Source organism: Bipolaris maydis (genome assembly GCF_028858645.1).
Source record: "Bipolaris maydis strain C4 unplaced genomic scaffold PSV08scaffold_13, whole genome shotgun sequence".
In the NCBI taxonomy this organism is placed as follows: domain Eukaryota; kingdom Fungi; phylum Ascomycota; class Dothideomycetes; order Pleosporales; family Pleosporaceae; genus Bipolaris; species Bipolaris maydis.
Window position 1 is genome coordinate 537325 of NW_027093869.1, and position 21012 is coordinate 558336.

The 21012-nt window shown below is 47.1% G+C and overlaps 6 protein-coding genes across 6 annotated transcripts; 2 read left to right on the forward strand and 4 right to left on the reverse strand.

Moving 5' to 3' along the window:
* Positions 1–1696: 1696 nt before the first annotated feature.
* PSV08DRAFT_208365 (uncharacterized protein) lies at positions 1697–2873 on the reverse strand. Its single transcript, XM_014221449.2, has 6 exons — positions 2720–2873; positions 2563–2673; positions 2323–2516; positions 2038–2266; positions 1897–1992; positions 1697–1847 (listed from the first exon to the last, which is right to left on the reverse strand). Exons 1-6 carry the CDS (start codon positions 2838–2840, stop codon positions 1735–1737), a joined length of 864 nt encoding a protein of 287 aa, XP_014076924.1. The 5' UTR covers positions 2841–2873; the 3' UTR covers positions 1697–1734.
* Positions 2874–4059: 1186 nt separating this feature from the next.
* On the reverse strand, positions 4060–4741 carry PSV08DRAFT_326073 (uncharacterized protein). Its single transcript, XM_066092704.1, has 3 exons — positions 4633–4741; positions 4387–4582; positions 4060–4338 (listed from the first exon to the last, which is right to left on the reverse strand). Exons 1-3 carry the CDS (start codon positions 4714–4716, stop codon positions 4247–4249), a joined length of 372 nt encoding a protein of 123 aa, XP_065948315.1. The 5' UTR covers positions 4717–4741; the 3' UTR covers positions 4060–4246.
* A 1642-nt stretch (positions 4742–6383) lies between these two features.
* PSV08DRAFT_229094 (uncharacterized protein) lies at positions 6384–7658 on the forward strand (the record flags this gene model as incomplete). The annotated part of the gene is made up of 2 exons (XM_066092226.1): positions 6384–6453; positions 6508–7658. 2 exons carry the CDS (start codon positions 6384–6386, stop codon positions 7656–7658), a joined length of 1221 nt encoding a protein of 406 aa, XP_065948316.1.
* Positions 7659–9050: 1392 nt separating this feature from the next.
* On the reverse strand, positions 9051–11809 carry PSV08DRAFT_411825 (uncharacterized protein; the record flags this gene model as incomplete). Its single annotated transcript, XM_066093908.1, has 4 exons — positions 9051–9257; positions 9315–10710; positions 10759–11016; positions 11067–11809. The coding sequence occupies 4 exons, from the start codon at positions 11807–11809 to the stop codon at positions 9138–9140; spliced, it is 2517 nt and encodes an 838-aa protein (XP_065948317.1). The 3' UTR covers positions 9051–9137.
* A 2034-nt stretch (positions 11810–13843) lies between these two features.
* Positions 13844–15098, reverse strand: PSV08DRAFT_186955 (uncharacterized protein; the record flags this gene model as incomplete). The annotated part of the gene is made up of 3 exons (XM_014221448.1): positions 13844–14331; positions 14428–14812; positions 14886–15098. The coding sequence occupies 3 exons, from the start codon at positions 15096–15098 to the stop codon at positions 13844–13846; spliced, it is 1086 nt and encodes a 361-aa protein (XP_014076923.1).
* A 2317-nt stretch (positions 15099–17415) lies between these two features.
* PSV08DRAFT_326086 (uncharacterized protein) lies at positions 17416–18556 on the forward strand. Its single transcript, XM_014217078.2, has one exon. The coding sequence runs from the start codon at positions 17497–17499 to the stop codon at positions 18409–18411; it is 915 nt and encodes a 304-aa protein (XP_014072553.2). The 5' UTR covers positions 17416–17496; the 3' UTR covers positions 18412–18556.
* The last annotated feature ends 2456 nt before the right edge of the window (positions 18557–21012 follow it).

Sequence of the window (21012 nt, forward strand, 5' to 3'; positions counted from 1 at the left end):
GCACTGACCGGCCTTTGGCGTTTTCCTAAGTCAGCGTTATACCTTTGTAAAAGATAATCACCCGGTAGAATAACGTATGGATATAAATCCTGGATTTTGCCTATCCTGTATACAAGTCCGTCACTTCTAACAATTAACGCTGGCTCTTTGATTGCCTTGAACGCAAAACCGGGATTAAACTAGTAAGATTTCATGGATTTTATGTAGGTACTGCTACTGACTAGATACCAGACTCCCATGAGCCGTTATGGAACAACAAATCTGGAATCATGCATCAAGTCAAAATCGATCCAGGGGGTTCTGTCCTTGTGGTTGCGACATGCCGACACATAATCTATTGCAGTATCCACCCAGTCCGGCATCGTTTGGTGCACAACCGATTTCTCGAGCCCCTAATTGTGGAACCGCTTTCCATCACTCATACAGTGCTATAGAAGAACATACAGCCTCTTCGAGGCATCCCATAGCATGGGGTATTTGCGGCTGGCCATTGGATACGTCCCTAGTACATTACCCCAACACGGTATCTTCACCGCCCTATACCAGTTCACCAACTTACTGGTCATCCCAACCAACTCCCCATCAGTATCCAAATCTTCAGACTAGCCATCCTGCTGTTGGCACATATATTCAAGTTACCCAACTATCCGTTTACTGGAGCCCACAATCCTTGGTTCTACCCCAACAAATTGCTGCAAACTGCGAGCAATCCCTCCTTGAGTTTCCATATATCCCCCTAGATCAACCAGAAGTCTCTAAGTACTTATTCATGAGCGGCTCCAAAACATACCAATGCCTACAGCAATGTAAAGGCAGTGGCGAACTATGTTCGCGCGCATTTACAAGAAGATCAGACCTTCGCCGACACGAACGAAGTGTCCATCATTTAGGCGTCACGAACGTCTATTGTTGCCTATATCCGAAATGCGGGAAAACTATGGTAAGGAAAGACTCTCTTCTTCGGCACTGCTTGACACATCAGACAAATGGAGAGGGCCGCAACAAGATAATGAGTCTTGCCAAATCGAAAGAAAAAAATTCCAGCAACAAAGGGGACAAAATTGTGACTTGGTTCAAGAATGAGACTGAGCACGACTGAGACAGGCTTTAGAGCGGTTTTGTTTGCTTAGTGCTACACAGAATCGTGTAGGCAGAGCTCATTTACGCGCCTTTGTTGAGTCTCTTATATTTTGTAGAGTTAGGGAGAGTGTAGCTGTGTAATGTATTGAGGCTTACCTTTGTATTATATCACATCCTTAATCTCGCTATTAATTGATTGCCGTCGTGCGTATACTAATTCTGCCTTAAACTTGTCTCTCTGACACCAACCGCGACTAGGAATTACATCTTTGTAACCTTTCAGCTTATCTTAAACCCATGCGGACAAGAAATAGCTTCTGAGTTTTAAAAAATCCAGTACTTTGTTTTTAGCATTCTCAATGCGATAATCTGTTTCTAGCCAAGCGTATAACTCTAGTGCGCGCCGTTTTCCGTTAAATACTCATCCCAACGAATTAGAAGCTTGTCACGAGACTTTTTTACACGTTCAAGTGCACATACGAAAGCAGGGATACATCCAGAAACAAAGCAGCCACTGGGCCCAGAAGATCGTGAGAGCACACCATGGCTTTTCCCAGATAGTAGGCTGCCAGGCGGCATGAACGCTAAAAGTACAGATAACGAAGATGATGAAGATGAAGATGTAATGAAGTGGATTGATATCAAACATAATCTTTAGCGGTGGTCATTTAATATCCACCTGTTTCTAATGGGGTCGAATATTCTGGTCAAGGTTGCTTTTTTGTCGTCGTCGAACTTATCGGCATCTATTTTCGTGTTCCCAGTAGCTGTAGTGTGTTAGAATAGTTCAAATGATATTTTCGAGTCCCACGGTACCATCGAAGTGCATGCAGTGGATAGCAGGCAAAGGGTCGGGAGGCGCAAGGCCGTTGCTCGACTGTACGTGTAAATTCTCCTTGTCGTTGCGGATAGCTAATCGTCATTAGCACATGTAAATAATTCGATCATTTCTCTTACCCGCTGCCTTCTTATCTCCCGCATCCTTTCTTAGAGCATTGTTTTGTGGATCCATAAACCATGGTATTAACAACTCAAGGTCAGCTGACGTGACAACCTTCTCAGTGATTACCCTAAACATTCTGCTAATCTCCTCGAAGCATTCTTCTCTTTCCTCATCACTGTATTCTTCCCAGGGTATCTCGGGACTTTTTTCCGTCATTCCCCGTATGTGATAAACCGAGACGTTCTGGAAGACGTTAGTAACTTACAACTCAACTCACCGTTTGAAAGAGCGAATAATACTTTCAAGGAGTCCCATTGTGATTGATTAAAACCGAATTGTCTTTCAATCTTTTCGGTCCATTGTGGCAGGTTCTGATAGCCCGCGGCTACTTGCTTGTTGCTGGTTATTGATCTCAGGTTTCGATAGACAGGGGTCAAGATTGTTGTGTCTTTATGGCCAGACCTGTCGGAATCTGTTGTACTCTTGCTACTGCCTGCAACGTCTCAGCATACGTTGACTGTTACTGTTTGATTTCGTACTCAAGTGCATAGTGTTCTGGGCTTGTGTGCCTTGGATAGTACTGACGTGCTTCTCAGGTGTGAGCTTCCTGCTCAGCGGTATGTTTGGGCTTTTTGTGCAGCCATCGACGGCTGAGAGATATTAGCAGAGCCCAAATGACGCGATCTCTTTTCTAACGTGGTGTTGTTCCATTCGAATCTTTTTTGTTGTACGTTCCTGCTTTCCGTCTCCTGAGTTCCCTTTGAGAGTTGCGGATTGGTTGGGAGCCCCTTTTGTTCTTTTTGTGGGCTGGAACCATTTTTCGTGATGTGAAAGAAGATCCACAGCATTCAGCGAGACTTTGAGCCTTGTATGCAGGCTTTACTACAGTCTTGTTCTAGATAAGCAAGCTGGTTATGGGGGCTAGAGATGAGCATCAAAGCATCTAAGAGTCAGTGGGCGAGCATGGCGTGTGGCGAGTGCCACGTACAGAGCAAGTGCAGGACCAGAAGCAAGCCATCGCAACAGCTTCCTTCCCTCATTTTCCAAGGTTAAGCCAGGCCTGGCTCAACCTCGAACCGATGTTGGTTGCATACCACACCAATTCCAGCTTTGATTTACCAAATTGACTTCCAATTCGTCAAAGCCCAGTATGCTATGCTCGATACGTATGGATGTCTCACAATACTGATGCCGGTGTGGCGCTGGACAGCGCCCGGGACTGAGGAGGGCGCACGGGCTACTACTATTACCAGTAGTAAGGCCAAACAAGCTCGGACCAGCCAGTCTCCACAAGGCCGAAATCTCCAGGCCCGTCAGTCGCTTGACCGGAAGTTGCAGGACTAATGCTTGATTACGGCTCTCCTTGGCAATGAATTATCCTTGCTGGATGGACCGAGAGCCATTACAAGCCGATAGGCTGTGCCAAACCCGAGGACACCGGCTCCCAGGATCATATTATCAGCCGTGAACAGGCCATATCTATCGAAACGACACTTATATCACGCATAGGATTACAGTTAACCTTGCACGAAACAGACACGTGTCTCACTGCCCTGTCTATGATTGCATGGGTTGTACCCTGGAGCGATTATAACAACTCAGTAGGCCACTGATATGACTCAGATCAATACAAATCCCTTCGGGACGTCCGTCGCTCGATGGACCCGGGATGTTCGTATGTGCACGTTGATGTATCGGCAATGACATGTTGAGCTTTGTAGCAGAGCCACTGACCCGCGCCCTCTGCCCAGCATGCTATTGGACATGAGCGCCCTTTTTTGGCGACCTATTTAAGTTGACAAGTCAGAAAACAACCTGGTGGGCATGCGCAAAACCCTTGTGTGGATAAACAAGCTGTCGGTGGCCGATCGTGATAATCACTGTCAAGACAACTCTGATCGAAAAGAGGGTTACTGATCGGTTAAGAGCATAAGCAGATGACGGATGGCAGAAGAACCCTCCATAATGAGCTGCAGGTTACACGGGTCACTCATCTCTTTTTCCAATAGTCACTTTTGCGTAAGGGAGACACGGCAAGAACTCAGATTTGTCATTCTTTGGCCAGCTTGTCCTGTGCAACTGATCTTGGATGAATGTAGGTACGAGTTTCCAAAACAGTTGAAAGTAGTTTCTATTCAAATCTCATATCCTCGCCAACATTGCACGTCGATTCGATGTGGCCAATGGCAATTGTATGCGACAATGAACCTTCTGTTTCCCTGGTTATGCCGGCCTGTGCTCGTCTCGAACGGCATCGTAAACCGTCCTCGCGCTGCTAGTGCTCTGCGAAGTATTTTGTTTACCTTGATTCTTTTCTGGAAGTTGTTAGTGTGGACTATGCAAGGGTGACAGTGTGCACAAACCATGACTTTTAGAGATGGCTAACGCCTTTGAGACGCGCCAGTCGACAAGTGCTTGGGTCACCTCAGGACATCCTTGCTCTACCATTTGCTTATTCACATTTGCCAGGCAGTCCTTCTTGACGCTCTCGGCTATGTCCCTGAACTTCAAATCTGGATCCTTCTCTCGCAGTTTGTTCGTTATCTTACGCGTGACTCTCTTGACGCGGTTAGGCCCTCGACAACTGAGCAATTAGGTGGTGGTTTTACAAGGAATATGTCCCATTGCGCAGGATTAAGCTGAGTGTCCTTTTGAGCTTGTTTTGATGTATATTCCCATGGCAAATTCGCCATCCCGACGACTGGCCTGAGCGAGCTTGAAGATCTTTTGGACCCCGCACAGCTTGGACGCCTCTTGGTCATGGCACACCGCTAACTGGTTTGTGACGTGTTGGGCCAGCTAACCGAGCCGCTTGGCTATTGCTATCGCTGTTGCATGTGCATGGCACGAGCCCGGTCAGGCGTGCTATCTGATCCCTGACTCCTCATGGCCCAAGCGTGGTAAGTACTGGGAAGTATGCGACCAACGTCCATGCTGTGCATAATCGCGGCTTGAGTCCCGTTCCGTCAGGCGTGCTGTCCAACCCCTGCCTCCACATGGTCCAAGCGGGCCACACCTCGCACGTCCAGTAACTCACCAAGATGACATGCGTTCTGTGCATTCTCAGGGATATCTATGATTTCGGGGGTCCTGGCCACGCGTCTATACTACTACTCATTCGCATCTCGTACCAAATCGCCCGATAATAAGGCAACCAGGCAGCGGCCAGAGTGTACCTTGCTCGTTGCCAATCATGATTTTCAGCCCAGTAATACGCCAACAGCCGTGGGCAGCAAATGCCAGGGAAGCCTAGTCTTAGCATTCGCCTCAAGCTCAGGTTCAGCAGAAGCGCCAGCGCAGGGTAGATTGACCGCCAACCCATGTCTGATGAAGGACTACAGCTGCAGACGACGTAGTGCATGCATCTGCAGCTTCTTGGCAACAGCAAATAAAACAACCCCGGTTCAAGTACAGTGCATGAATTTCAAGAGATTGGCGTCTTCTCGGCCCGTGCAACAGGCTTCGTCGGCAGCGGCCCCTCAACAGCGATCGAAAGCTTGCAGAATGTCAAGAAACTCCTATGTAAAGTGACCAATCATCAATGTATTTCTTACCGGTACCGCATTTTCCATTGCATCTTTGGGTGGGTACTATAATCACTCCCTGTTGTGTGTTATGGAAAAGTGTGGGCGATCAAGTTAGCCGTTGGCTGCAGGTGTGCCATAATGTTCAAAGCACGCTTCTTCAGATAGCACTAGGTTGCATGATCAGCGCTTGAACCTCCACTAGATCAGCCATAGCAGCCAACTGGAGGAACCAGATCAGCAGCAAGCGGAACCGATTAGAGCACTGGGCAGGTACTAGTTGAAACAATAGATAGATAGGTTAGTTTTTGGCTGAAGCCACAGTCCTCTTCATCGTCGCTTACGCGCGGTAGCTATGATATCATCTGTACTATCGATCGCTCTGTACAGGTCCAGACATGATTCAAGTGGTACCGACTGCTATTGATAGCACGACAACCTAATCGTCACATGTCACACAAGGCTCTGTTCACGTAAAAAATGGCAACTTGAGAAGCCAAAAATCCACCAAAACCTCTTGCCACATAAGTGAGAGAGGTGCAGAGCTCATGGGTCAATTAGCGATGTTGTCGACGCCATATTGATCTCAGCACTCCAGGCTGGAAACGGGCGAGCTGTACTCGTCGAAGCCGAGGTGATGCCTGTTATCAGTAGGTGGCTGAACAGGCCGGACGGTTGGTGACACCTGCATCCGCAGCTTGCATGACAGGGGTTGTAAAGGGAGCGAGTATACTATATCATAGCATTCTTAGTGGGACAGCCCATGTCCCTTTACCATCGGGCGAATCGTCCCTCGAAAGGTTCCAGAGAACCCCAACATTGACATGTCGCTCTAGATGGTTGCGCGATCACGGAGCAGCCCAGGCAACGTGTGGTTTGCTTTTCCACCAAAGCGCAAAAACTTCAGTGTGCACATACAAACAAACTACAGCTGGAACGAGAATACTAATGACTATGTAGCAAAGTTGCGTAAATCCCTATATGTTTTGATCGGTCGTCGTCGCAAAGCGACAGTCCTCACAAATGATAATAGCAGTGAAGAGGAAGACATTGCATGGATCAAAATCCAAACTCCCTCTGACAACCACCCACATACCAGTATGTGCACACATGAACGAAGAGATGAACCACCTGTACGGCCTTCAGACATGGGCCGCTATGCCAACCTCCCACCACCCCCACCACCCCCACCACCCTTGCAATCTGCTATTCCATCCCAGATACTGGATGCGATGCCAGCAAGGAGACCTGAAGTTCCGAATGAAGGGATCCCATCACGTGAATTCTCCGAAATCGAAAGACAACATGAAGCGCTGGTGATAGAAAGGGAGGAACTTATGGGTTCTCGATTTCAGATGCAGATGGATAGAAAGAAGATATCCGAGGCACGTGAGAAAACCGGGTTTCAAGAAGGATTGGTGATGGATCAGTTGCGTATTTTCCTACATAAGCAAGAAATCACCTTGCCCCAAGATATAGTGGAAACATTTGAGCGGATTGGTGATCTTCGAGGCCAGCTAAGTTCACTGGAGGCCGAATATGACGCCACGGAACAAAAATACACGCTGAAGGAATTAAGATACTCAAGTAAGGAGTTGGAATTCATCGACAAGTTGAAAACTGTTCACGCAGATAACTCTCTTGTTGCTGGAACTGAGAAAATCCCGGTAGATCAGGGTGCCTTGCAAGTAACTCGTGCAACTGCGGATAGCCGGGAAATCGCCAACCAGAACGACCAAATCGCCAATTCTACACCCCAAGAGACGGGGCCACAACTAGCGTTACAGCGTCAAGTGAACTTCAATGTCCAAGAGGATGACGAATCGTACACGGCAGACTTTCGTCTACTGTCAAACAATGAACGCCTGAACACATGGCTCGCCGACACCTTATTTCAACCTTACGTACTGAGGAGCTATCCTGAAGATGAGGAGACTAGTGGTCCGACACACGGCTCTCCGCTAAAAGAGATCCCTGAAGGCTGGCATTGTATTTTTGCCTTTGGGGCGCAGTTTGAAAGTAAGAATTGGAAGGACACCCATGGCAAATCTCAAGAGCAAGGCATCACAGAACCGAGTTCTATCTCTCTTTCACATAATCCGTTCGTATAGCGGCCGCGAATCTCACATTAAGTGTTCAAAACCCCGAATCTTTAAAATGAACGGAATTCGAAGACTCCCAACACATACGAAGTAAAACAGGGGAAGTGGTGCATAGTCAAATATTATGTAAATTCATGAAAACCATGTTCTCTTTCTGAAGCATATATTGCTTGCCGCTATATAGCCCTGCGAAGTGAAGCATCATATAGAGTGGTCTTTTATATTGCGTAAACATAATCATAGCAAGATGTAAAAATCTTGTTGAAAGCTCGCCTTCCATACAATGTTTACAAAGAACGCAAATAAGTTATGGAAAAAAAACCCTATTTCAACCCTAGACTATATTTCTATGTCTTGATTGATGCCGATATCCACGAAACGACAAGAAGTTCCTTAACTAGAAAGGTCGGAAGACGTCCTGCTCATCATTTAATCTCTTCTTCTGCCTCAAACTCACACTCTCGCATGTATGTCAGCCTCATATACTGTTGCTGTAGCACTAACTCTAAGGCCTCGAATACAGCGATCGTTTGATTGCATTAGATGTTGAAATTGAGTAGCTGTTGGAAGCATGAACCTCATCAATAATACTTACGGCTACGTGTGCTGCTAACACGAGATCTTTGATCCGAGGGTACCTTTGACACTCCTGTAGCCCCCTCTTTATTGTTTGGCCCCTGCCGAAACGCGACTTTACATCTCTATCACATATTCGGATATCTGAAAAAGCAGTACAACCGCGGAAGATGGTTACCCCAGGATTTGGCACTGCTGAGTCGTCGAGATTGTGAATGCCGGAAGTTTCGCCGTGTATATATGTATTATTTGACTTTTTCTATCTGTTTGCCGTGTAGCGTATCAGATCAATTATCTCAGAAAAGAACGGCAGGCCACACCCCAACCTGCCGCATTCGGGTATCAAAAAAATTGACTTTGCAGTCAAAGTGAAAATGGTTTGGTAATACTACCAAAAATACACCTCTCAACAGGTATATGCCCATTAGGCGCACCTCCATTGGGTACGACAACCAAAATACGGTTGCGACGAAGGCAGCAGAACAGCGAACTACGGTTGCGACGAGACATCAATACAAAGAACTATGGTTGTGTATATGTAACTACTGAGAACTACAAACTTTTCATAGCTGAGGAGCATCACGCAGCTGGGATGACACCACATGAGGGGTAATCTAACAGACCAGCGATGCGCAAAGTACAACTGGTACGTACATTGATCATTGCCAATACATCCATCGCTTGCGGTAGCAGAGGTTGGCGGGGAGTAAGAGCCCCTTACAGCTCCACATCAATTCTACTCGTCATTGAGTACAGGCCACTTCATTGCCTCATAGAATTATCTAATATGAAAATGCTGCCTTCAAACAGAAAGTTCAAGATCTAAGAAAAGAAGCCGAACTTTTTACTTTAAAGGGAGACTAAAGCACCGCACATAAATATCTAGACCCCTGTCCAACACTACTAATAAAGCTACATTGAACCCACAGTCGTAAACTCCTCTATAATGTACACACAATTCGAACATAATACATGGTTACCATCTAGGCATGAAGACTGAAGCGAGTTGCATGGTCCGCCCTGACAAAAACACTGCTCTACGATTAGCTATCAACAATCAAGTATGGACGTTGTGTGCTGTGGACGTACGCAATATCCGGACGTAGTAGTGCTCACTCTCCTCTTTTGCTTGCTCTTTGGATCCAGGTCATCAACGTTGTCAGGTGCGGTTCGCTTCCTGTTGCCCTCATTACCAGAATATAGGGGCAATGACTGCGACAAGCCCCTATCAGTCGGCGCCCAAGTTCCGTGTTCTAGTGGGGGTGGCGGAGGTGGAAGCGGGTTATGGCAGTCACGTTCCCCTCTAGCAGATGCGAAGTCATTGTTCTTTGCCCTCTCTTCATCGTCATTATTTTGCATCCTCTCCTCGAGTAATAATTCCTTCTTGGTTTTATTCTGCTCGACGCATATCCACTCCTCAATGCTCTTTTTGTTGTTGTCTTGTTCCAAGTGCTCTGCTATGTGATCGAACCGTTCGTCCCGCGCTTCATTTAACTTTGTCTTAAGCTTAATAATAGCTTTGCAAAAGCCACACCAAAAAGATCCTTCAAAATTCTTCCCAATCTTGCTGCGTGTGTTCAGAAACTCTGCAGTTTCGGGATATAAAACGTCATGTGTCTTTAAGTGGATTTCGAATGCTTCCTTTTGAAGTGAATACACTCCACAAATCGCACCGGAAGATAGTTCAAAAGTACATCGAAACACTTCAGACTGGAAGTGTTGGCTATTTTCGTGGCGTTTCCAATCCGATTTCGCGCCAAAGCGCTTATGGCACCTTGGATACGTGCAGCCATAAGGCTTCTCATGCCGTTTCATATGTTTCCGCAAATCACTATCCCGATTGACAGCATACCCGCATCCAGGACGCGGACAAACTTTCAGGCCTGTTGTCTGACTTTTCTCAGCCTGAGCAACGTCTGTGCTCCGTGTGATAAATTTGAGGATTTGCAACGCATCATGTCTACTCAAGACTACTGCATCCGTGTCAGATTGAGTGTCTGAACCTGACTGTACGTTTTCAGCCAACTTCTCAACTCGTTTCGCTGAATTACTCGCTTGGTGTAGGATGTTCAAGATATGGCCAATCCCTACAGAACTCGAAGGGGAAGACCCAGCAGCGGGTGTTCGCTGTGCTATTCGTTGTTGCTCGGCTTTTGTCTGAGGTGCATTGGAGAACTCGTAACTGATATCAGGCAGAGAAGCCTGCGGAATCGGTTCTTTTGGTGCAGTATCCGTGGACACATCGGCAGGGAGAGGAATTTGTGTTTGCTGAGCTAATGACAACCCTGGTGCTCGGCGTTGGCCACGACGCTGTCCAGAAAAATGCGTTGGTTTTGTTGAAAGGTCAAGGGGAGATGAATTATCCGTCGTTGGACTGAGTGGGAAGGACTTATCCATGCCAGCCAGCACCAAGTTGGCGTCCAAGTGTGCATCTACAGGCTCTTGACTCACCAAAGAGGGCCGCTTTTCAGGGTTCCACTTCGATCTGTCAACATCAGTTTGCCAGATCCAACATCTGGACACAGAACATTACCTTTCAATCACATCTGTCTCATCTTCGTCTTGATGCATTCGTTGAACATGCTGTTTGAAATTATCCAGACGTGGCCATATCTTTTCCTTATTCTTACAATCTTTACCTACACACCGATAAGATCGGTTGTTGAAATCTACTTGGTGAACACTCTTCTTGTGTCGATCTAGATCGTTTGATGTGGCAAATCCTTTGGAAGCCCTTCTGCAGTTGAGTGTGTCGCACATGAATGGCTTTTCATGTTGGAGCTGATGTTTCCTGTTTGGAATTCAGCACTATCGGCATTCATGAAGCCGAAACCTACTCACTTGTACTTCCAATTACATTTGAATGTCTTATAACACTCAGCCTGGTCACACCTGATCGGTTTGCTTGTTGACTTACGGCTACGCGTGCTGCTAACACAAGATCTTTGATCCGAGGGTACTGTTGACACTCCTGTAGCAATACTAGCCACGGATTCGACATTCATGTTTTCAATTCGGCTGGAGAATTCTAATGGCAAACCTTGGCTCGAGCAGTCAGCCTCGTTACCAAGTGCCGGTTGGCTTGTTTCGACTGAGAAGTAGCCTTCATCAGAAGGCACAACACCTTTGTCATGAAGTTCACTGCGAGGATAGCGCGGCGATTCAACATTGGATTGGCGTGATACACCGCGTGCCCGTCTATTTTCAGCGCTTCGGAGATTGAACAAACTCCATGCATCTTCTTGTGTGGTTGGGTTGGATGTAGAGGAACCATAGCTGGGAGTGAGCAAAGATGAGCCACTCTGCAGACTGAGACCGAGACTGTGGTGTGCTGCAGACAGATCTGACTGATGGTAGATCATTCGCTCTGCTAGCATTGTACCAGGAGTAGGTTTTGTGGTGTGTACCGACGTAGCTGGGCTATATGCCTGTTCTCTCATGTTTTGCACACTTCGCGGGCGCTGTGACGGATTCCAGGGCTCTGTCTGTTCCGCAGTACTGATTTGAAGCCGAGGTACTGGATTATTGTTGATATAAGAGCCGAAGAACCCCTGGTAGCTTCCTTCGGGGTGGTGTTGGGACATTTCTGCTGCCACGAGTCAGCCACGCTGAGTGATTGCCTAAGACGTTGGCGTGTAGTCTTCTTGTTGGCGGCCCTTTGGAGCAAATTCGACAGTGTTGAACCAGAGGGTGTGAGATTGGAGAGTATGCATAATCAACATAGGAGGCTTCATCAAACCGGATCCAAAACATACCTCGATCTAGGTGTTTAGCTTACTGGTGCAGCCTGAGATTTTCCTGAAAGTACGCAGTTCATAAAACTTAGTTACTAAAGAAAAAAGGCCTTGGTGCCCCAGCGGTCCTCCGTTTCCCACTAATGCACGGACCTGCGCTGCCTACTGGTGTATAGGGAGCAAGGACGAAGAAAAAACAGGTAGACTTACACACCGGGTCGCCAATTTCTCGTGTTGCTGTATTAAAAGGTATACACAGCAATTCTGATTTGAATGAGGTACTAAAATAATGGGCAAAGTCGTAAGTCTGTCTCCTCCCTGCAATTATCGCAACCAACAAGGCATGGTGGGGCGATGACAATGGGCGGCCTCCCACCGGCTCCTACAAGGCAACCATCACTCTCCTTTTTCCATTTCCTTGGCTTATACAGCTTACGTCAACGCGAAAGACATGCAACGCCCAAGCATTTGTGCGGATTGCAGATGGAGGGCTGTTTGAACCTGCCCGCGCTTAGAGAGGTCCTCCAACAGCCCAACCAATTATCTCTAAAAGGATGGCGGTGCGCCTAGCCGTTTTAGATGCTAATCTATATGTCTTAATCGCGCAAATTTCAGGGATAAGCTTCATTCAGCGTGGCATCGATGATATACGTCACACATAGCGGAGTTAACCCGAACTGAATTGGTTGATGTGTTGGCAAGGGACTGTGTCTCAGGTTATGCCGTACGTTGTCTGTGGAATAAACGCAGAACCAAGTTCAGAAGATCGCAATTGCAGGTAGTCAGCCTGTTTTCTTCATTTCCTAAAGTCAAGCCAGGCCCGGCTCAACTTCCAACCAATGTTACCATCAATTGACCTAACTAAGTTCTATTGGTATGATCCTAGCGTACCGTATCCGATAAGCCTAGCTATCATATGACGTTAATGCTTGAATGGCAATTGACAGTACCTGTGCGTGCGGAACACTCAGGGAAGCGCACGGGCTGTCAAGGCCAAACAAGCCTGGGCCCGTTGGACTGAGTCCACGAGCCCGCCACAAGCCCCGTGCCATCCTAGCAACCCAGGGGGTCTGAATAGGCGTCAATTTGACGGATGCACAGAAGCCATGCTACTGTCCGAGCTCGGGAAGAATACCAAACCATACGAAGCGCAGGTAAAAGCGGTTTACGATAAACTACAATGGATAGATTGTATGTATAGTGGGATACTGGAACCCTAACAAAGCGAACACTGATTGAGGCTGTGTTAGAACATAGCCAAGACTGAAATTAATGCGCCGGTAAAGGCCACCCGAGATGTCAACTGGCCCTAGGCGCGAGGCGATGGTTTGGCTAAGATCTACGGCCGTGTCAATGCACCACTGCAAGCCGAGCATATCCTCAAGGTAGGATACGCCAATTTTCATTGGCAATCAGGTAGTGAGTGGCGTAGCATGCTTCAGGGCTCTATAGTGGCTTACAGGCTACATACACGGTACAGCCAATGGAAAATGTTGGGCAAAAGCTACTGGGATGGCTGCTGAGCAGCAGTGAGATACTAGTGGGTGTGAGTGGGCTGGTTGCATCCCTCTTACCCATAGTAGGGATGTTGGTCTATCAATACCTTCTGGCGTATGTTGAGCCCCACTCACTATCGACTTTGTCCACACTTTAACACAAAAGCTCCTCGGAGTACAGAACCGTGCTCTTAGTAACGGACGGTTACTGCTTCCTGCAAAGGCATGTCTGACACTTTATCTAGCTTGAATAAGTCTTAAACAGACTTGCAAGACTAAGCAAGTTGCGAAACCCCCAACAGTCGGTCACAGTTCTACCATCCATAAAATATCAAAGCACTCAACTACTCCCATCCTTATATTGCAGTAACTGGGAAGGAGTTGAGTGTTACGACAAGGGTGGCGTGGCGACACCATGGGCTTTTCGTCTATGATGAGATACCGGAGAGAGTAAAACTTGTAGCGTACGAAAGTTGCCGAGCGATAATAGTTGATATACCTTATCCTTTACTAGCAGTCGAAGAAGTGAATGCAAAGTGCTACTATTAAAATCACAGGCAGCAACTCCTGTAGAAGATACTCGAACAACAATAGAACATGAACCAAGGTTGCCAGTGATACGCTCAACTTCGGCACACATGGACATGATGACAGTGGTCTTTCCGGTGCCTCCTTTGCCGTCAATGTGGAGGAGCAACTGTCTTCGTATTGGCTCGTTGAATACACCCCTAAAGTGGTCCAAAAAGGTGTCCCAAAGCAATTTTTGCTTAACCTTGCGCCGATTGTATGAAGTAACGGGACCAATGTCGCATGTGCCTATTGAGTGATCCGCTTTTGATATCTTCCACCAGTCGGCCTGCAGGTCGGGATGGGTGCCTACAAGGCCGCTCTAATCAACATTATGCTCTGCGCGGCATCCGAGTAGGTCGACATTATTGCCATTGCTATCTGGGAGCTGCCGGGCGAGTTCACCCCATTCAGCGTCCATGTTGCTCAACGCTTCTTCATCGAGATCTTCTTGAGTATCCTCGTGGGTAGACGGCTCTGGATTAGGAAGTGGGTCGTTGAATCTATCGTGCGGGTAGGTGCAACGCTCTCGAGACATTTCACATGCCTCCATATACGCGTCGCATGGCTCGTCGTGGATTTCTGGGAGGAAGAAGACGTCTTGGAGCGTTCGAAACGGATGATGGAGCATAAGCTTTGCCCAGCCGTAATCTTCAACGTTTTCCCTGGCATATTGCAGGAAGTAGTTGATGATGCGGTTTTTTGCCCGGCGGCGAACGTTGTACAGCGCACGATGCGCATGCGAGCAAAGGAAAGTAAAGTAGCTAACGTCTTCGAGATCTGCTGGTCGCTACTGGTAGTACCCCAAGATGGAGAGATCCCAGCGAGACTCTCCTCCCTCGACCCGGTAATGATGGGCATACTGGTCGGAGTGACGAAGATCTATCGTAATGAATTGGCGTGAGTCTTGTGAGAGGTTCAAGTTGAACAGCATATGGCACACCTCTTGCGCAGAGTAATCCCGTTCTCCAATAAGCCGATTCATCAACTTGGTAATCATACTCTAATCTAGTTGAGTATCGTTGATGGTTATCGTTTGCGCCATTTCGCGATACAACGTCGTCGCCTTTTCCCATTTTGCGGCATACTTGATAATGTATTCTCGATAACAGCCGCCGTGCTGATGCAGGGCGCGATGCCCGTGTTGACTTGCCTTGCCATAGAGGTCAGACCGTTGTACTTGTTGATATAGCTATTGTTTCGCATAAGGAAGAACTGCATATACGAATGTGACGGGTGATGGTCGACCTTGGCTTCATCACGGCACTCGTCGGGCATTAGAAACCGACATTCGTCTTGGTTAGTTGCCTTGCTCTTGTGCAAACAGTACGCCTTGATGTAGACATGGCCTTGCACACAGTTGATAGTCGACGGCAGTGTTAGCCCAGTTTTTTCCAACTCGACGCCTGGTATCCGGATAGTCGAGTCCTCGGTCGCTGGTTGAGAGCCAGCGTGTTGCTCTGTGTTAAAAGCAGTGATGTGTGTTCCTCAAAATCCAGCAAAAGCCCTCCTTGCGGCATCGCTAATGTCAAGCTCTTGAGACTCTGGGGCGCCATCTGATCAATAAAGCTTATGGTTGTGAGTGCTACCCGACCTCGTCACTCAAACCGGTTCCATCAATCTACAATTTCGAGCTTGTCGCGTAGTACATGTTCGTGGAAAACTTGGAGCCGACGACCGTAACAATGACACGCTACTACAATATGTGGGCTATCACGTAAGTTCTCTACTTAGCGCAATTCGGACTCGTACATCACTCGAGGCTCCTTTCCACTCATCGTACCGCGACAGGTGCCGCCTTTCAGATCACTGCATCATAAGCGCCCTTCACATGAGGAAATTTGGCATGGAAAAGGTTGCAAAAGGTAAAGATTTTCTCAGTCCGTTTCGAAGTAAGTACCCTGAAACACAGCCCGATGATCATCTGTTGCCCTGGTTTGGATGCCTGGTGGCTCTGACTGATTGCCCCTGAGCAAGTTAGCAAGGGCTGTGACGACGGAGTTTTTTGCCTTGAAAACCGACTACGTAGGAGCTAATGCCACTTGTGGGTCTTTTGGAGTATTTGATTTTGACTTCGTTATTATGCTAGTTGTTATCGCAGTGTTTGTTGTGCCAGTGTTTGTCGCGATGGGACGGCGGGCAGCCGCCGTGGCTACGAAAGTTGTCTAGGTTTGTCACATAATCATACGCTACTATCATAGTCCCTCACGGTCACAGCGCACCGCCAGCCTATCATACTGGCCCAGGCAGCATCGTTTGACTCATTCTGCCGCCCCGTGCCCTTGTTGCTGTGTCCTCAGAGTCGTGTCATGGCTCTGAGCCTTGCCTGCATCCTGTGTCCAGCCGCTTTCATTTCTGGACTCTGTGCGTCCGAAAATCCTGTCCCCTTGTTCGATGAGTGCTTTCCCTCAGCTAGGGCCCGGCGGTGAGGCGCAAGTGTCACGGCATGGCTACCTGTACACATGTTGGCATCATTTGCAAGTGCTTGGCAAATAAAGCGGGCCAGGCCATGCAGTGCACAATCATGCGCATATGCTAGGGTAGCGGGTTGCTGTCGAGTTTTTTAGGTGCCTGCGAAACGAGCTTGTGATAGCCGCAGGTATGCGACGAAGGCGTAGGTTTGTAAGAGTGAGAAACGATGAAAAGTTCCAAGCAAGCATCTATTCCTCACCTCCAGTAGTTACATCCAAGCCCAAACATGTTAGGCAACCCTGATTCAAAAGATCACACGACGTCTATCCGCCATACGACAGTCATCGGACTTCGTGATTTTTTTTATATTTCCGTTCCATTGTTGCGACTTGCTGCGCCACTCGGGCTCATGTCGTTCGCCAGAGGGTTTGCTGGCCAGCATGCGTACGTAATATGTATTAACTACGCTATGCTCGTAACTGCTTACCTCTATGTGTTCTGATCAATTCTGATCGCCGTCAAGATTATTCTTCCTAAGAATTCCTTCTGAAGTCGTCAAATATCCACGTCCAGCACAGTGAAATACAATCGTAAGGTGATTTGACGTTCTTAGCATTAAATCTCAGTCATTCATTTGTACTAAATATGCATGTCTTGGTAAAAGATCAAACTCAGACACGGTCATGGAAACCCGGGTTCAGCATTATCAATAGAGCCCCTTACATGCATAGAAGGAGCCCTTGATTCAAATTCAGGGGTAACATTCATGCGAAAATCAGCTACTCACTATATGTCGTGGTTATTGAGCATGCCTGTCACGGCCTGATTGCATGTACATGGAGGACGGCTGGGGCAGTGGCCCTAGCTCCGTGGCTGTGTGCAGCTAGTGGCGCCACCTCTGCTGCAAACCAGTCAGGCGCATTGCAAGGCAGAATAACCAAAGACATTTGTATATCTAGTCTGAATGTCCAGACCTGATTCAAGACTATCGGGCTCCTGGCTTTTGAAACCACACTTCCTTTCACAACCTCACCACAGCCATCGTTTCAACAATAAGAAAGTATGCTCGATAGATTTACAAGAGCCTTCCGGAATCCAAAAGATACCCTCAAAGTGCCAGCGGATATGTTCAAGAATATTGGAAATTGCAACAACAGTACCGGATTGCCACCATCATCTGCTCGTCCACCTAATTTTTCCTCGATTAAAACACAAAATCCTGACAATGAAGCCCCGCCGGCCTATACACCAGGCCCAGCTCAAAATGCAAGCGCATTCCAGTCATCGTCTATAACAACGACTTCAGACTCTGACCCCTACGCTTTCCTTAGGAGCTTTGATACTATTTTCTTGATTGACGATTCAGGATCCATGGCTGGCCGTTCATGGAGAGAGACGCAGGAAGCCCTTGCGACTATTACACCAATTTGTACAGCCCACGACGAAGATGGCATCGATATCTACTTCTTGAACCATCCTGATTCGAGCCTCTACAAGAAAATTACCAGTCCCAGCACTATTATTGAAATCTTCCAGACTGTTCGACCTTGCGGTGCCACACCAACTGGCCAGCACCTCCACAAGATCCTAAAACCCTATCTCCAGCGCTACGAACGGGACGACAGAACTAAGCCCATTAACATCATTGTCATCACCGATGGTGAGCCCTCTGACGATGTTGAGTCTCCCATTATTCAGACCGCCAAGAAGCTTGATAAGCTCAACGCGCCTGCCTGGCAAGTCGGTATCCAGTTCTTCCAGGTGGGCCAGGAGTCTAGTGCACGCAAACATCTCAAGCAGCTTGATGATGGGCTTGCTGAATTGGCCGAGGACGACAATCTCAGAGACATTGTGGATACCGTTCCTTTTAGTGGCGCAGAAGGCGAGCCACTGACTGCAGCGGGTATTCTCAAGGTGGTCATGGGTGCAGTTCACCGTAGGTTGGACAGAAACTCCAAAGATCTGCATAAGACTTGATGGCTATACACATGGATGCCCTGCAAAGGGCACAGTATAGCGGGATGGTAGTGGTGACTACTAAGCTGGGTGCCGATTAACGCGTGTGGTGCTTTGTAGGTAGTAACACCCATTGTAGGGGGGTCAAATTCACGAAGTGTCTTCTGTAGAGTCGAAAATTGTGAGCTGCATCTATGCAAATGAACATAGCCCAAAGATAATGACCTGAAGCCGTCACTCAAAATGATGACCTTCATCGATGTGACTCTTCTAAGCCTATCAATGCGCTCGCTCACTAAATATATAGAATTTAATAGAATAGGACAAGTAGTTAAGCTTATAAATGCATAATTATAATAGATAGCTAGTGGTGTCTCGTGAATATGAGGGATCATACCTATGTAGGGCTGATTGAAATGGGCTACGTCCCTGTAGCTAAGATTGTGCTTAGTATGTATATATGTGTACAAATTGATCGCAATGGCCACACAGCACTTGATGAAGTTGATTATTCGGACCAAGAAGAAGCAGCAGCTAACATGCTTTTTCAGAAAGGGGCCCGTCATGGCGGAGGTTAACCAAAGCCACACAGAGCTAGACAAACTATAAATGATAAATAGTTAGTTAGTTAGCAATACTTCTGCACAATATGCCTAACTAAACTAAGGTCCTGTGTGAATAATGGTCGGATAGCGCGTTTTACCCTTGCCCATCCACCTGCGCTGTCTGAGCGCTGCTCGAACCGAGATTCCATCGAGGAGCTATCCAAAAGGGCGTTCAGCCCGGTACATTCAGGTAGCAAAAGACAACAAGGCTTGGGATGTAGAAGAACTTCCTTCTGCACCAATATCCTTTTAGCTTATTTTATCTTATGTGATTATTACCTTTCCTTTCCTTTTCTTTCCTTTCATTTCTTGATAGGCTGAGATAATGTGAAAACTAAAATACTGACCTAACCAATGAACTATCTTGATATGTAGTGTAATTAAATTAGTAAGTAGATACCTTGGCATACTACAGCTGAGTACCGAATGGAGGTGTGCCTAATGGGCATATATCCGTTGAGAGGTTCTTGGTATTGTTGCCAACATAGTTTTACTTTGACTGCAAAGTCAAATTTTCACGATACCCGATTCCGGCAGGTTGGAGTGTGGCCTAGGATTCTTTTCTGAGACGGAAAGAAAATTTCGCTCTCGAGATCAAATATTTGTAACTCGTCACTTGCGACTCTGGCATTCTACCCTAAGACACAGATGTGCTTCTTTCTATGCCAGCCTTGCATATCATTCATCTCGAGGGGAAAATCCTGGACTCAGTATAGCTTAAGCTGACATAGAAATCGCTTCACACGATCGACCTACACGATTTCAATTATGATTCGGAACTCGTGTTCAGAAGGGTCTCATGTGCTTGTTCCATGTTGCACGCACGTCTCCGGAAGCCCAATCTTTCAAATTGGGGGCAGCTATGTTTTGTAAGGCCATCAAGCACGACACAGAAACTGCAGCTGCAAACAGCTCTCTGCGACTCGGCTCCTGGTTGACCGTCGCATTCGAATTGAACTTTAGTATCTCCGGAGGGTCGAACCACTATGTTGTCCACTATCAGATCCAGTAGATGAGGGAAGTTTGGAATCGTGCCAATAAGTCGTGAGCGCCACTTTTCGTACGTAGCATTCTGAGTTTTGTGGCAGATTCCCATTTCAAAGTTCGCTGTTAGTAACCTTGAGTCATCGCACGTAATTATTCCATTTGGACATAGCCTGGAGATCCAGAATACCTTTTCCGTCATGCATTTACTAATACATGACGAAAGCGATGTCGTTCCAATTCTCATGTGCAGATTGGTTTTGATTACGCTCACAGGCCAGTAAGCATGTGTGAAGTATATGATTCAAAACGCTGAGTCATAATCTTTCCAACCACGCTGCAGCTGTATAACGTGCTCAGTGATCAGCATATCACTACTGAGCAATCGAGTCTATCGCACTATATAGTCGTCAGCGGCCACTACTTCACTCCTATATAGTATATGCAGGTGCGTAATGGTTTTGGGTAGCCCCACCTTCCCTATATAGCTTAGTTCAGGAAGCCAATCGATGACATTGGTCAATTCTCGATCTCATAATAACTTTTGTGACGTTGCTTGCGGAAGTGGAGTCGCAATCGCTGATGACTAACCTCCCTCCACATGTAGCGGAAAAATCAGTGGGCTGGAACTAGCCAATGAAAATGCAAGGTCAGCAGTCATTTCTTCCAAGATGCTGGATCTCATTGGCTCATTCCGGTCCACCAGGTTTTCCGGCACAAAAGGAAGGATGTTATAAGCTTACTTACCCATACGTAACAATATAACCAACGGTAAGCTAGTCAAGTCTTGGTTACAGAGAGAGGTTTCAGTAGTTGGGCTTTGCGCGCACATGCAGGTATACGCAGGTAGGTTTTGTCACTACGTGGGATCATTGCTCTCCTGGTCCATGACATGTCTCCAGCGAACTTAAAACAGACTAGGCCATGTTCTAGCCTCTTCGAAGTATCACTTCACTAAAACCGGTACTTTTAGGGAGCAATCAGATAGTATCGTAGTAAGAAAGCTGCCTGTAGATGTATCGAGATGTGCTTA

Excerpts from the sequence above, each read along its gene's own strand:
- PSV08DRAFT_208365 (XM_014221449.2), bottom strand. The coding sequence starts at position 2,840 with ATGGTTCCAGCCCACAAAAAGAACAAAAGGGGCTCCCAACCAATCCGC. Across the intron at positions 2,674-2,719 it reads TTCGAATGGAACAACACCAC|CCGTCGATGGCTGCACAAAA; the intron begins GTTAGAAAAGAG and ends AATATCTCTCAG. Across the intron at positions 1,993-2,037 it reads GGGAGATAAGAAGGCAGCGG|CTATCCGCAACGACAAGGAG; the intron begins GTAAGAGAAATG and ends AATGACGATTAG.
- PSV08DRAFT_326073 (XM_066092704.1), bottom strand. The coding sequence starts at position 4,716 with ATGGCGAATTTGCCATGGGAATATACATCAAAACAAGCTCAAAAGGAC. Across the intron at positions 4,583-4,632 it reads CGCAATGGGACATATTCCTT|AGAGTCACGCGTAAGATAAC; the intron begins GTAAAACCACCA and ends AACCGCGTCAAG. Across the intron at positions 4,339-4,386 it reads AGCCATCTCTAAAAGTCATG|AAAAGAATCAAGGTAAACAA; the intron begins GTTTGTGCACAC and ends AACAACTTCCAG.
- PSV08DRAFT_326086 (XM_014217078.2), top strand. The coding sequence starts at position 17,497 with ATGCTCGATAGATTTACAAGAGCCTTCCGGAATCCAAAAGATACCCTC.